The 16,375-nt window shown below is 31.5% G+C and overlaps 1 protein-coding gene across 4 annotated transcripts in view; it reads left to right on the top strand.

The window, feature by feature from the left end:
- The window catches only part of LOC118204138 (putative fatty acyl-CoA reductase CG5065), a 160,979-nt gene that overhangs the window by 115,839 nt on the left and 28,765 nt on the right, over positions 1-16,375 (top strand). For all 4 annotated transcript variants that reach the window (XM_085821002.1, XM_085821000.1, XM_085821003.1 and 1 more), the window contains exons 10-11: positions 1,278-1,396; positions 13,851-14,090. In XM_085821002.1, coding sequence (XP_085677128.1) covers positions 1,278-1,396; positions 13,851-14,090 — 359 coding nt within the window. The remainder of the gene's footprint in view (positions 1-1,277; positions 1,397-13,850; positions 14,091-16,375) is intronic.

Here is a 16,375-nt window from a genome sequence, read left to right as displayed (position 1 = left end):
ATTCAGGATTTAGACCTATTATACATCTCCATCTAAAAACATATTAAAAATTAGAATTTGTTCGGCGATGGGAGTTTACAGCTTTTTTGACCATTGAACTATTTCAGCCATGCTTCATTTTACTTGGCTGTCTTCCTTGTATCTAGTTTTCCCTCCAAGAGTAGAAATTATCGAGTCTTGATTTTTCCTGTCATTATCAATTGTAGATTTGGATAAACTATGTTCTGAGTTTATATCAGTTTGGTGACATTCTTTCTGTATTTTTTTAATAATGCTTGACTTGCCATTAATTCTTCAACACGGAATGCCAAACATTCACTGCTCGACAGGCAGATGAATTTTTGATGCTGAAAATTTCTAAGTACAAAATAGAGTTGGGAAAAAGAATATATGAACTTTCATCCCTCTGTAAAATAATAAAAGTAAAGATAATTTAATCACTAATTTCGTATCCAGTGTCAGTTAATATGCATTTATTTCTCTCAATATATATAGCCCTTTTGTAGAATGTACCTAAATATTAAGAAAAATTGTAAAAATCACAATTCACTGTTATTTCAAAGGCAGAACTTCAATAGCATTTTAAGTGCTGAAACTGAATAAACCAATAAGGATAAAAAATTTCTATTCTGTAAAAGACTACCACAAGCTTATAAGAATCTATTTACTGCTATTTTTTGTAAATAAAAAAAAAAAAAAAAAAATTCCATCATAGCGTCAACCTTGAACCGAGCTCTGTTTCACAACTCTGGAGGAGGGGGGGGGACTTCAATAAAATCAGAGAACCCATTGAAGTTTCTAGACTCAATGGTCAGAGACACCCATACGGTGTCCTAAGATATGCTTATTGTTGGTCTTGGTTATCTAAGAAAAATTGTTACATTTGCTTCAAATAGCCTTTGTTTAGTGTGCAGGGATAGAACTAAAGATAAAATAATGATAGTGAAAAAGGTTTTTCTTTCTCTTACACTTCAGAGGAATATGGATCCTAACATCCTGGTGATTTAAAAGCTTAGTAATTTTTCATTTAAAACAGGAAAAAGAAAACATTTTAGAAGAAATCAGAAAAGTTTAAAGATATGCATAAAGTTTGTTATATCTGATTTTAATGTACTATTTCGAGACTCGCCATATAGAACGCATTTAAGCCTATAGGAAATTGGATGGAACCCAAGTCCCATGTTTTTATGTGGGGGGGGAGGGGTTCCAGATTCACTATGGTAGGGTTTGACTGTTATATGATTAACATATATATATAATGTTTCCTTTTCTTCCAGACTAGTAAAGGCATTTTACGTTCCATGCATTGTAAATCATCAAGTATAGCAGATCTTATTCCTGTAGATGTGGTAATCAATCTAGTCATTACTGTTGCTTGGTACACTGCAAGTCATAGGTATGTGGACTTTAGCATTTAATTTTCTTTTATGGTGTAATATATATATATATATATATATATATATGTTTTTATGGATTAAACGCATACAGAAGTGATGATAGCTTGATAAAATGTATTTTCTCAAAACAAAAACTTTACAGTTCTGGAATTTTTTGCAAAAGTACTCATCTAGCTTTTTTCAGTGTCATAGAAACAATCATAGTTACACATCAAGCTGCTAAAACTGTTAAATATACACCATATAAAAGACTAATCCATCTAAAAGACGAAGTTTATACATAGACTTCTGAGTGCTACAAACTCGACTCTAAACTAAACAACGAGAACTGATGCTCTGTCAATCTTATATAGTTTTCCTCTGGCCGCTGAAAAATTTCCAATACCTTGTATATCTCGAAATTGCTGGAAGGCATATATAGTGTTATTATTTATAGAACACTATAAACATATAGTCATATGCTAATTACTACTAAACATCATCACTGTGCATTGGAAAATTTTCATGTTAATACCTATATTGTAGTAGGTAAATGTGTGAATATGTGCAAACATAAGTAAACATTTTCCCAACCAATACTGTATCAATCACATTAAATAGCAATACGTGTAATTATCAGAGTGAAACATAAACAATAAAACAATTCTAAATTACAAAAAAAGGTTTGTGTTGTGATTGTTTAACCCATTCTATGACTAAGGTCCAGTGTAAAATTAATGAAAATTAAATATAATACAAGGTAAGTAAAATCAAACTAACGTTTATTTATGGTGAGGAAGAGATTTGGTTACATTACTGATAGTGTCATGATAATCACAATTTTCATTACTATTAGTAAGAGGTGGCTGGCCAATATACTTTGGAGAAGTACCTGCTAGAAAGAAAACACAAACATCACATACCTTTAAAGACATTGTCAGTGGGGGCCCCACAACCTGACTGGTGAAAATGAAACTATTCACACAAAATCTTGAAAATACATTGTAGTTAGTTCTAGGGATGGTGTACTCGACTTCCTTACAAATGATTTCGGCATATCTGTTGAAATGAAAAGAAAGAGGTAAGTGGAAAAATAAAATCAATGAAAGATAACATCAAAGACCAGGTCTGGCTCCAATTTTCCATCCAAGGCAACTTTTCCATCAGGATGGTCCTGTACGTCTAACCTTCCCGAGGCCAAATCCACGACTTCTTATTCAGCACGACTCAATTCATAGTGTCAGTCCGATTTCCCTGAAGCTCTTGGCCGTCCGCCTTGCAGAGGATAGAATCAGGTATCATTTTGTCACTGCAGCTCCGTCAAAAAAAAAAAAAAAAAAAAAAGAGTCTATCTGAAAATTCCTTTCTCCATCTTCCCTCGTCATCCACTGCGCAGCCACATTTGTACTTGCCAACATTGCGAGCTTCCTATCCAACGACTTTTCCTCTCATAAATTAACTCTGTGTAGAACATTTCGCCACTAGAGATGTCACAGCAAACGGAGTCCCAGTTATGCCAATACTGCTTGTGGCGCAGTCATCAGAACATGTGGTGAAGACATCAAACATGTGTTCAAATGCTTAGGCAAAAGAATTTCGGGGTGCAGTAATCCCCAGATAAGGAATTCTTAGAATGAGTTCCAAGCTGACGGTTTGGATGTGAAAATTTTCTCAGAAACAGTAAATAGTTTTTCAACACAATGAACGAATTTAGGACATTAAAAATTAAACTATTACTTAGCAATTAAATTCATTAAAAATGTTAGCACAATATAAATTGCTTCTTCTGTAGAAATTAAGTATACACACTCATTATTCAGATTGAGTTTCAAATACAATTGATTTACCTTACCACCAGTCTGAAAATATGAATTCAATTAACTTTAATAGAAAGAGGGGTAAAAACTAAGTTCCCTTAATTTAAATTAAAAAAATAATGCACCAAAAGTGCAGCAACAAAGCTTTAAAATAATTAAAGTTAAACAACCTTAAGGGTCAAAAACAAAAAGTACAAAAACCAAGTAAATTTAAGTCCCTAAACTCAAATTAAAATTAAACAACTTCAACATAAGAAGACTTTTAAAGCAACCAGACCTAAATTTAAAGTTTACAAAAGTTACAGTTTAAACTTACAACCAACTTTAAACAACTTAAGCAAAAATTAATAACTTCCAATTACTGATCAAAACTGAATTAAGTAAGCAAAACTAAGAGCTTGAAAATAATAACAATTAATACATAACAGTAGTATATGTGAGGCTAGATACAATTACATTAAGGTTATGTAATTGGTCTGATCAGAACAATTACAGCTATACAGGGATTGAACCAAAATAACACCCAATGATCAGTAAGTTTGGCTACTTTTGGCTATTTCTTGTCAAATTTGATGACAAATATTAGTCATCAAAACCATTTCCTGCTTAGTGCATAGCCATTTACCTCAGTGTTAACCCGTTCACGACAGGCACCTCTGCTACCGAAGCATTCTCTTGGGATGGCGCGTTAACAGGCTATGTTGTCTTGTGGGGACGGGCAATTCGAGCTGCTAAGCCTAACTTTGGAAAAAATTCATATAAATTAAATTTGTCATCCAATTGTTCCAATTTTTGGTACATTATGAGAAGAACATTCAGGTAGTTGTCAGAATTAATTTTAAACCTTTATTGTTATAGTTTCCTTAAAAATTTTATAAAATACTCTTTCTAGAATAATATTTTTTCCTTTATCCCACAGTTAAATATATATGGAAAAATATCCAAACAATCACATATTTTATTTAACACATAGTTAAAATTAAAAAATATTAAAACTGTCTTTCATAAAAATTCAATGTGAAAACAATGAAAAGGAAACAATATTTCAAAAAAGAGACAGTGTATCATATTCTTTGAAACATGGGTGTAAGCAAAGTCCAACGTTGCAAATGTCACAGGAATAGAATATCAGCAAATTTGACTCATTTAGCATTTGTGTATCTTCTACGGTCAAATAGTGCTTTTGTTTTGCCATTAAAAAAATAGAACACCAGTAATAAAACATTAAAAAAAAAAAAAAAAAAAAAAACTTTCGCTAAGCCATACAAAATATTTGTCTCAATGCCAGAAAAATCTAACAGTTATAAAAAGTCTCTAATGATAGAACATCTACTCCACTATACGGGGATAAGAAAATAAAATAAAATAAAAAGTATTCCAGAGCATTGAGAACATGTTCATTTGTTTATATGAAATGATGCAGTAAGAGCCATCACGTTACTCAACACTAATGAATTAGCATTTGTGTATATTCTTCTAGGTTCAAATACCTATATCGCAAAAATAAAAATAAAAAGTACCTCAAATCATCGAGAACACATGCATGTGTTTATATCAAGTGACGTAGTTAAAGAGACATTACATTGCTCAACACCCACCCACGAATCTCCCTCTCATTCCGAAACAAAATACCAAAAATAAAAAACATTGCATAGGAATGAAGGTACACATTCTTAACTTTCCATATATTTCCCCATAGCAGATATACAGCTACATCTAGTGACAACAAAAAATACTAATTAAACGTTCTATCTAAAAAGTCAAATGTGGTACACCCGGCTATAGAGTGAATTAAATGGCAATTCAAATATGACACACCCGGCCGTGAGGTAATGTTCGCTGCTGATTCATATATGACACGCCCGTACTGAGTGGGTTAAATGGGCCTGCTTACTATAATCTTATTTTTCAAGTGTAGCTTCATCTCTTGAGGCAATTCATATTACATTATATGAGAGAGACTATGATTTGTATGTAATGTTTTGTCATAAAATTACTTACATATATAACAAAATTCATAACATTGCCTCTATATACTGGATAGTACAATCCATGGATAGTAAGACATACTTATAACCAAGGAAAATCAATGCTGTACCAAAATACAGAAATGTCAGATATTAAATCAAATAAATGTTTGAATTTACAAATTTATATATATATAAGATGATTGTCTTGTACTATTTGCATTATATACACTATGGGGACTATATAGTATGACCATAATAAGCGCTAGCCTGTTAGAATGAGCAAGTTTAGGTTTAGAATTTTATGACTTAAAGATCCAAACTACTGACTTATAGATTGATTTTCAGCCTGTTTAGGACTGTGTAAAGAGCATACCAGGGTGACTGTCATTAAGGAAAAAGTCCTTTCCATTGAATTGGTTCTTCATTGGCAAGTTGACTCGCTCGTGCAAAGCATTGCATTCACTTCAAACCTTGCCTAGAGATCTTGAATGTATTCCTCAGGTGATCAAGGCACGTCCAAAGGGCAACCAAACAACAGATCTCAAGGCAGATGAAGGTCACGATTGAAGACCATCTGAAATGGGAAACAGATGTTAGTCTCAGGGACAGATTGTGATAGGTGTGATTAGGTGTGATAGACCAGTAAGAACAAAGGTAACATCTGGTCCCAGTTCCTGTTGGTTTCTGGAAACCATCAGCGAGAGGTTGAGTATGGTTTGAATAAACCTCTGTATCATGCCATCTGACTGGATGTAAAAGTGTCTTTTTGGGTTATGTCTATGCTAAGCAGTTTGCAGAGTTCCTTAATTACGGCCGAGATAAAATTTCTTCCTTTGATCGGTATGTAACTGAAGAGGCTCTACAAACTTGGAAATCATCTGCTACTATGAGCCTCTTGATCAGAGATAGGGTACGCTTCAGGCCATTTTGTAAAGTAATGAGTGACAACGAGGATGTATTTGTTGCTATCAGCAGATCATCGCAGAGGTCCAAGGATTTCAAAAGTGATGCATTCAAAAGGCACTCTTAAATTGTAATGTCACAGCTTCCCTCAGCTGCGTGTCTTTGGATCTTTCCGACCCACACAGCCATCACAAGATTGGCACATGTTTTGCACATCAGCCTTTGCTTTACTCCAGTAAAAGCACTCTTTGTAAAATCTTCATTATTCAGAAATGGACTCCTGTCAAACTGCTATGTAGTTCTTTAAGGGTGTCTGGGATGTTGAAAGTATCAGCTGCCATTGGAATGCCTTTCCATCATCCCATTCAAACTTTTGATGCAAGATGGCATTTTGAATATGGAATGAGTCCCAGAGACCACTGTATTAGTTGTAATGCTGTAAATGGAAATGTTCTGCTAGGTAGTTTTCCTCTTTGAGCACTCCTTAAGGTCATTTATGGGATTATTGTTGCTGTCTTCCAAGTTATCTTTCCTGATTTCCTCATCACTGAATGGGTTTTGGTTAGCTGATTTTGGAATAGTAACTACATACATGACCGGAATAAGCAGCTCGTATTTTGCATCGACCTTTGAATGATATTTGAAGCTTTCTGGTTGAGGCTTCTAGGAAGGGTATTGGGGTTTTCATGTGATGATCCTTTCTAGTTATGGATAGTGATATCATATTCCTGGAGTCCTTATATTAATCTGTCTATTCCATCATCTTTTTTTTTTTAATTTAATAACCAGGTCAAGGATGCATGATCCGTATGGAACAGGAATTTTTTGCCATTAAGGTAATGTTCTACAGTGAGCAACTTTTTCTTGGTGACACAGTAATTCTTCTTGGCTTTTGATAGACGCTTGCTTCAGTATGCTACAGTACGTTCTTGACCATTTATTTCATGGGACAAAACAGCATGGACACTCTCATTACTCATATTCATGCCAAAAATTGTTTGTTGAGCTGAAGGTTTGTCAGGATTATTGCAGATGTTAAAACCTGCTTTGGTTTATTAAATGCATCCTCAAATTATTTTGTCCACCATAGCTTTTTTTACGGTCTGTCAAATTGTGAAGGGGTCTTGTGTTGGAAGAAAAATATGTTATAAATCTTCTCTAGTAGGTGCAAACCCCCGAGAAACTTTTCAGCTGATGGACATTTTCAGGGCATCTCCAATCTATTAATTGCTGACATTTATTTTGGATCCGCACATATACCATCCTAAGAGATGTCAAGAATTAAGTCACTTCCAGTCTGGACAATTTACATTTAGAAAGACTTTAGATTAGTTCTTTCAGTTTCTGAAAAACCTTCTCACTATTTTCTAAATGATCTTCAAAGCTTTTCCTGACAATGTCATCCAGGTGTATCAGTCAGATTTTATATAAAAGACCTCTCAGCAGGGTCTCCATTAGGCATTAGATGTTGCCGGTGCATTACATAATGAAAACGGCAGCCTCTCAAACTGACAAAGTCCTTATACAGCAGTAAATCCATCTTTTCTCATTGTGGCCGATGATAATTAACACAAAATCTTGTTGAACTGCCTTTCTTTCTGACCAGGGCAATGGAAGAGGCCCAAGCATTTAACGCTTGATATCTCTTTCTGACATGTGCTTTAGACATTTCCTACCTCTTTTTTTAGCAATCAGTAAACGTCTTGGACTTTGATTGATTGGTGGATGATCAATGCTGTCTTAAACTTATTCAATCAGCATCCGAAGATGCATGTGAGAAAACCTCTTGACATTCTTGAATAATACAGACTTTCTGATTCTTACAATTCTGAGAATATTCTATTATGCCATACGGGAAATTTCTGTGTTCAGCTATGGATTCAGGAAGTTAAAATGCTGTTTTTGCTGGTACCATTATATTGTACTGAGCTATGATTTGGTAGGCAGATTTAATTCCTTCATCTTCATTTATGCACAGGATTATATCCTCAGAGACAGAATGGAATTTGTTAGTTTTAAAAACCATAAAAATTTATATATCCTTAGGCTGTCTAAGGATCTGTAAAAGTTTTCGTTGTCTTCAAGAATCTGTAATATTTGCCATATATGTAACATGATTGTAAGCAGCACTTCCAGACATGATGTTAAAGTTTAACTTTCCATTGATGTCAATTTTATCACCAGGCACAGTCTGCAAGGTAATGTAGGGCAGTATCCATATGAGTTTATCATCCAGTTGCTGAGCCAGATCTTTTTGGTTGATGGTAAGATTGTCCCCTGTATCGATGGTCAAATTGCAAGGAACTCCATTTAGATTTCTGATGATGAAGAGTCCATTACTGCCTCCTCTCATTGTAGAAATCTGAAGCACTTTAAAATGGGACTTCTCAGTATTTAGTAGTCTCTGCCTTGAAAAATGACCACTAATTGCGCGACGTGCAATGAATTAGAAGTTGATCTGTCAGCACTATCCTTATCTTCAGGGCAGATGTTTTTATTTTATTTGGCTTATAATTCCTTACTAAATGTAGTATTTCATCTCGATGTACTCCGTCTTTGATATGATTTAAATCAAATTCCTCGTCATTATAATTCGCTTCCGATAGTGAAGAAAATGACACAGAGGTTATTGAAAACGAAAAAATTTTGATTGACAAATTAGTCGGTATTCTCGACACAGCAATTATAGGACTGAACATAATTTCTTGTTCAGTTACAAAGTTAAAGCGGAACTTTGTTACTGAACAAGAAATTATGTCTGTTTATAGAATTAAAGAGAAAGTATTATCACATAAAACAAAGCAACTTAAACAACTTACATTGAAAGAAATGTTTAATAAAGTAAACAAATAAATGTTAAACTTTTTTTTTTTTTTTTTTTTGTAAATTTTGATACCCTTTAGATCATAATTGTTCTTTATTTCATAAATTACGGTTTCATATTTTTAATTTTATAATTTCTGCATGCCATCTTACCAGATTTAAACTGATGATCTATAATCCGGAAAAATCGATAATCTGGAATCGCCAAAGTCCCGACGAATCCGGATTAACGACTTTTGACTGTATATTAATGTACATTTTCTGTTCTTAAAATTATTGATAATGCACTACTGATAAGTACTAATATTCACAAAATTACTAAAGGGTGTTATTCAAGATGGCATATTTTTGGTGTATAATAATGTTTTGAACAATTTTATATTAAATATCTCAAGTTAATCCTTTTTCCACTTCCTAATAATGATTTCAGAATTTACTGATTCAATTGATTTATTTTCTTAATGTGTGTCTATATTTAATTATATAATGTGAAGTCTATATTTAATTTTCTCTTCATTAGCAAGCTATAATTTTTTAAATTTATCATCATGCTCTTTTTTACTTAATTTATTATTCATACATTTTTTTATATCTGAAATGTATGTACTATAGTTCTATTATCTATTTCTGAATTCTCTGTAAAGTATAAACTTCAAATGTTCTTTCAATAATAATAACTTTTGTATAATCCACCTTGCGATGTCACATCTTTGCACATATAAGAATTACATTAATGTAAACAGAGATGCTATATCATGAAGGAGTTAGTCTAATTCGTAAGTTCAGGTTATTTCTTATTTGTTGGAAGGTATAAAGCAAGTTTGATGGAGATTCAGTGAATGAGTGTATTGCATATGAGAAAATAATGTTATCAAACTTTTTTTAAACTATTGGATTACTTTAGGACACATTAAAGAACAAATGAAGATACTAAAGCAACAAAAATCAACTTAAATGGCCTGAAGAATGGTTATGCACATAGTTGCCAGAGTTTGGCATATTTTAAAAATTTGGTCACGTCTACTAAAGTGATTACGATAAAGTGATTACTTAAGTACCGAGATGCAGCATAGTGGCTCTATTGCATGAGTGATAATTATTTTTAATTTCAAGTATTTAATGTTTTTGCACATGTTTAATTATTTTTAATTTCAAATATTTTATATTTTTGCAGATTTAATTATTTTGTGAAATTAACATTTCTTTTATATTGAATGGCAACAATTAGTATGTTCATGATGATTTTGACTTTGAATTTTAATTCTGTTGTTTATGTCATTCTAAGTAGCAGCTCATTTTGATGGAGGAAACAGTAAACTTAGCTATTTGGGAGTGATTCTTGCTGTATTCTAAATTGTAATGCAATCCAAATACCGATAGTCAGTGGTTGGTTACCTGTTAATGACTAATTTATGTTTCTGAAATGACAACAAGCGAGTCTTCTTGAACTACTGAGAAAGAATCAGTGCAATCCCTGGAGTTCATAGGGTGACAAAATTAATAATACTGTTTCAGGAGAAACGAAGCTTAATTATTTTGTTTTACTACTTGAACCTAAGTTTGTTAAAAATATTTGGGATATTGTAATGAACAACAGTGCCACAAAATATTCGGATGCTGAAATTATACTATTTAAAATTGTGAACATGTATGCATTAAAGGTTTAATTACTGGTATTGAGTTTGGCAACAGGAAACCAAGACAACTTTTGCATAACTTAAAATCAGTTGCTACTAGGATGTGTCTGATAATTTAATTAAAACATATTGGGGTTATATATATTAGAATTTGAGAAATGGGGAATTATTGGTATCCTGAAGTGTTTATAGTGAAAAATAATAAATAAATCACAGCTAAAAGATTAGAGTTACATGATAGAAAATGAGTAGGATAGTGGGAAAAAGCCAATTAAAGATAGGAGGATTGTTGAAATTGTCATCTGATGACTAAATAGATGCTCCTTTGGCTGTTTTATTGCCAAAAATCAAAGCCACAGTCATACGGACACCTAGTGATAACAGGCTGTGCTGTTTAAAGCTTTCGTTATTTAACTTTCAGACTGTCCATGCCTTTCGTTGCAAACATCTAAGTTGAAAGACTTGAAACATTCTTTGTACAAATGCATCTGTTACTGCAGATTTCTTAAAAAGTGCTGCATTTGAAAAATTCAAACTTTGAATATGTCAGTGATTGGTTTAGCTTGGTTTCATCAATTTGAATTGTCAGTTCTGTTTTCCTTTTTGTGCTTTTTTAAACTAATAATTGCTAATCAGTTGGATGAATGTTCTGCTGTAATTCATTTTAGTTACATCATTAAAAAATATTGCAGCTAGAAGTCTAATGACTATTTATTAGTGTATGTAAAATAAAAATGACTTAACTAGAAGGCCAGGCTTTTAAGGAAAGCCCCACTGTCATCTTGAAACAGATTATGATGGTGGTTATAATTGGAGAGCAGTTTCCTTGAATAGTTTGGTGAACAGTTTGCTTGAAGCAAAGTTGCAATTTTGAATACCTTTAACTATCTGACCATGATTCCATTTACATGATATCATTTATTCTGAAATATATACGTGGAGAACTTTCTTATCATATTAGCGCTTAAATTTTATGCTACATCAATGCGGCAATTACTATTCCTTCTCCAATTTATGATTTCATTTGAATCATATTGTCTGATTTTTATAAATTTTACATCCTTGGTCGTAGGGTTAAAGTATACATTGTTAATAGAAGCTACTAATCTGATATGGAATAAAAGTGAGCTGAACGATGAATTATAATAAGTTCTTTTCTGACTTGCGATAAGCTGATTGATGATAATATTTTGTCTGAAGAAATGTTAAAAGAAGCTTACTTAGTAGTGATTTAAGATTTTCCTGGTGCTACTTTGGTACACGGTTGCACGGATTTTTGGCGATTTACATTGGCGCAATTGTTGGCGCGATTTTTACAATCGTCAGCCATCTTGAAAAACGCTGTTTTTACGCATAGTAAAGTATTCTAAGCTTAAAAAAAAAAATAAATAAATATCGTTAAAATGGATTAATTTTTTGTTGAAAATGTCGTTTTTTAAGATGGCGGACAAGTGTAAATAAATACATTTACTATGAGTATAAAGTACTAAAATAAGGCAATTATTACTTTCATATAGCAAAAAAGAGAATAAAAACACCGCTATAAAAACATTGTGCCAACGTTTAATTAGATTAAAATATTACTGAAATTGAATATTGAATAAAAAACCATCCTGCCAACATTTAAAAGAATTAGAATATTATTAAATTCAAATGCTTTAAAATACGTTATATAAAATATAATTAACATTAAAACATATGTGACAATAATTATCTCAGCAATTTTTGAAAATAGTGTATTAATTTTTTTAACAAAAACTGAAGTATACAATTATAAAATAAAAGAAAAATATGTACTTACATTTTTTTTTAGTAATTTAACCTCTTGTTTATTGTCAAGTACCACAAAAAAAAAATCGAAATCATAATTGAATCGGATCTTTTAACAATCTTCGTCTATTATCCAAATATCTCACACTTCATTGAAGAAGCAATTAGCAAGGTTTCCTCCAAAATTTCCTCTGACGCTATTAACAATTTATAAATAAATCTTTGATTAGGAAAGACAGGTTGGCCAAAATAAAGTCTCAAAGGGCAGTTTTTTTATTCCAATACCAATAATTCTTGGTAATTACCAATAACAACATTCGTCTTCGAAACGGAGATATCCATTCCATTTGAAATCCAAGGAATTCGAAGAGATCAATAATAAAATTTTAAAATGGCGCGGTAATGCACAAATATTCAGTAACCAATCAGGCAGTTGATTACATCACGCATAGAATTAAAGTTATTTAAATAAGCATTCATAATAAAATCATTTTTAAAACAAATGCAAAATTAAATTGTATTTTAATGTTTAACAGCCATAAATAATGTTTAAAACATTAGATTAAATTTATAGATATTAATAAAACCAATTACTTTTTAAGTAAGGTGACGTCATTGATTACATCATCCACAACATAAAATTATATAAAATATTATAAACAACAAAATTTTTATTTCAAATAAAAATGTAAAATTAAATTGATTTTTAATATTTAGAAGCCGTAAATAATATTTAAAACACGGAAGTTATGCATAATAAAACGCATTATTTTTTTAAATAAAATGACAACAAAGTATCGGTTACCATAAATAACTTATCCAGCAATGGGTTTACCGTAAGTTGTATTACTCGCCAAAAGGCAAATCGCCAAAATCCGTGCAACCGTCTACCAAAGTAGTACCATTTTCCTTTGCAATGCTTGGATAGGATAGTACGAGTGATAATAGGTGTTAAAGCAAGTCCAAATTGGTGATCGTGTGGGATGATGACAACTTGACGATACAGTCAAACATCTTTAATCTCTCACATCAAACATCTAATATATCATTCTACTTTTTGCATCATTTTCTCAAAACATCTTTATCAATTATCTGTGTAACTTATTCTAATTCCATCGTATAGTTCAAGGAGGAAACGCTGTGCACTATCTTCAAAACATAAATGATTATAACTTTTTTTTTTTTCCAATTAGAACTAATAAAATTTTAGAAAAATTATAAAAACTGGAAGAAAAAAGTGTCAATTAAAAAAAAAATGTATAAATTTCTTATATTGGATTGTTACAATTTGAACCTTTCCTCTAGTTGTATAAAGTAACATTATATATATATATATAAGAAATTATGAGACCACTTTTGTTACGAGTCAGGTTTGTTATAGCTGAGCTTGATTGTATTTTCTTTAAGCTAATCTGATTTTATTAACCTTTGAGCTAAAATTATAGAAGCTTAATTCTTTTTTTGAAGCCATACTAATGAAATATTTTATTTGCTTGTGATTTGTTTTTTACTATTCTGTAATGTGCATAATTAAATGCATTTTTTTTTTAACAGGCCAAATAGTATCTTGGTTTATAACTGCTCCTCTGGTAGCATCAACAAAGTAACATGGGGAGCTGTTGAACAGTTAGCCATTCCATTAATATTGCGGCATCCAAGCCATGAGATATTCCGATACCCTAATGGTAGTTTTACAAATAGCAAAATCTGGAATTATCTATCTGTGATGCTGTATCATCATATTCCTGCATATTTTATTGACTTAGTTGCTGTTCTTACTGGTCATAAACCAAAGTATGTGTTTTTGTTTCTTTTTCTTTTCATGTTACAGCCTATAAAAGTGTACATGTGTGCAAATTTGTGCATATTTTTTGTTCCAGTTACATAATAATGAAAACTATATGTGTAGGCATTATTATTATTATTTGAATCTTTTAAAATTAGACCAAAAATTATGGCAGTTAGTCAGTTTGCTGTCAAATCTTGAATTTTAAGCATGCATTCATGGCAGACTTTCAGGTTACTTTTTGAATTTTCTCTCTTTACTACATCAAAAACACTCTTTTTCTTTAAGGATATGAATTTCTTTGTTTGCGTGATTACGTTTGGCGATATTTTAAAACCTATTTGTGTGCAAAAAATTTAAGTCAATGATTTCTGATAATTCATTTCATGGTAATTTTTCTCCACAAATATAATAATGTTATTAAAATATAAAATAATGATAATGTATTAAAATTACACTTAATATCAAGTAATATTAAAATATATGCATAATATTAAAATGAAACATTTCTATTTCCCTTGTTGTGTTTAAAAGTATTTTTATGATTTTTTTGCAATTTTTGTACATCATGATTCTTAAATTTAGACAAAATGATGACTGTTACAAGGAGCAGTTTCTGAATAGTTTTAAATGAAAACAGAAAAAACTGCTCTCGGTATATCAAAATTAATTTCAAGTATTAAATTTTCTATTTTTAATTATAAAGGTTTTCTGCATGCAGTTGTTTCAAAATATTCAAATATGTGTCAATTTTCCCTGTAAAAGTTTTAGTATGCCTTTGTTTATTGCTAAATTTTCTGATTTTGACTGTCATGAAGTTGGCAAGTATAAATGTATTTTATTTGCATGCCTGTAGGGGTTCTGTTGTATCTAGAAGCTTGTGTTAATGTCTTTCTATTATGCTGCTGAGCGAGCTATCGGTTAATCAGAAACTAACCACCAAGATTTAAGAAGGTTAAAATAACTTTTTTTTTTTTTTTTTTTTTTTTTTATAGTCCAAAGGCATTTGAATCCCGAAGGACTATTAGTTTCGTTTTGGCATTTTGCGTCGGACGGATAAATGTCAGTTCACTTTTCAAACTGTTGCCATAAAATGTTAGAGTCCTGCATTATATTTGAAGAAATTAAATAATGAAAATCTGCGTAAATGTATGTATATTTCTCACATTGTCATAAAATAACGGTACATAGAGTCATCGAATTTTGAATAACGTAATCCTCCAACGAATATGAGCATGTGGAAGACCAAATTTGAAATTTGAAATTTGTTTTATGATCGATTTCCTATTTTTTAAAACTTTGACGAATTTTTGATTAACAAACTCAAGGATTTCAAAGCGAGCAATGGCAACATTGTGCAGAAAAAACATTTTTATCTCCAGCGCGTGAGTCTCTGTATTGGAAATTCTAAAGATATGCTCATTTTAAAACTATTTTGCGATATTGCTGTTGCACTGGATCTTATGGTTTAAGTGCGAGGAACATGATATTTAATAAAGAAAGGTAACACACAAAATGTTAAAAAACGCCCCTTTGGACGTAATTTAAAATCTGAAACATTTCAGATTTTTTTTTTATTTATTTATTTTTTTTTTAAATTTAACTCTTAAATGAATAGAAAGACATGTCTTTTGTGGCAAACGAGCCTACAGTACTCACTTGCAGGTATTTAAATTAAGATTAAGTTAATTAACTGCCGAGATTGCAAGAGCTGTCTTTGACAGCTTCGGAGCTATATAATTGCACTTTGTCATAGACACGACATCATCATCAACTTAAGATTAAGTTAAATTCAAATGTAGGTAATATAGTTTGAGACTACAATACAAAATAGACTAAGGTGGTCCAAGATAGCTAACAATGCACATTTAAATGTCAGCTTTTAAGGTGCTAAAGCCAAAAATAAACTTAGGCAGGGCTGATGATAACAAGCAACAGCAAGATGAAGCTGCCAGATGCTCTTAATGCTTACACAAACAACAAATTTGCATTACTGAGGATTATGGAAAGAAGTTATAGCAAAGGTTTAAGTTATAGCAACTGGTTAATTAACATAAACATTTATGTACTTTTCAATATTATTATTCCTTAGTCATATCGCAGCATACATTCACAGTACAATTTTGATTTAGCAATAAATTTTATGTAGATATGTACAGTAGTTTCTGGCCCCATTACATAAAAAGAAGTGTTAGTAATGAGTTTGTCTTGCAGACATTAAAGTGGCAATATGAATGGACAAATTCTGATGTTTCTTAGGTGACATTTTTGCTCCTTTTTTGACTGTTTGCTG

Source organism: Stegodyphus dumicola, chromosome 7 (genome assembly GCF_044657685.1).
Source record: "Stegodyphus dumicola isolate Sdum_Otavi_A_Nest chromosome 7, ASM4465768v1".
In the NCBI taxonomy this organism is placed as follows: Eukaryota; Metazoa; Arthropoda; class Arachnida; order Araneae; family Eresidae; genus Stegodyphus; species Stegodyphus dumicola.
The sequence above is the reverse complement of the archived record's forward strand: the minus strand, read 5'-3'. Positions and strand labels throughout refer to the sequence as shown.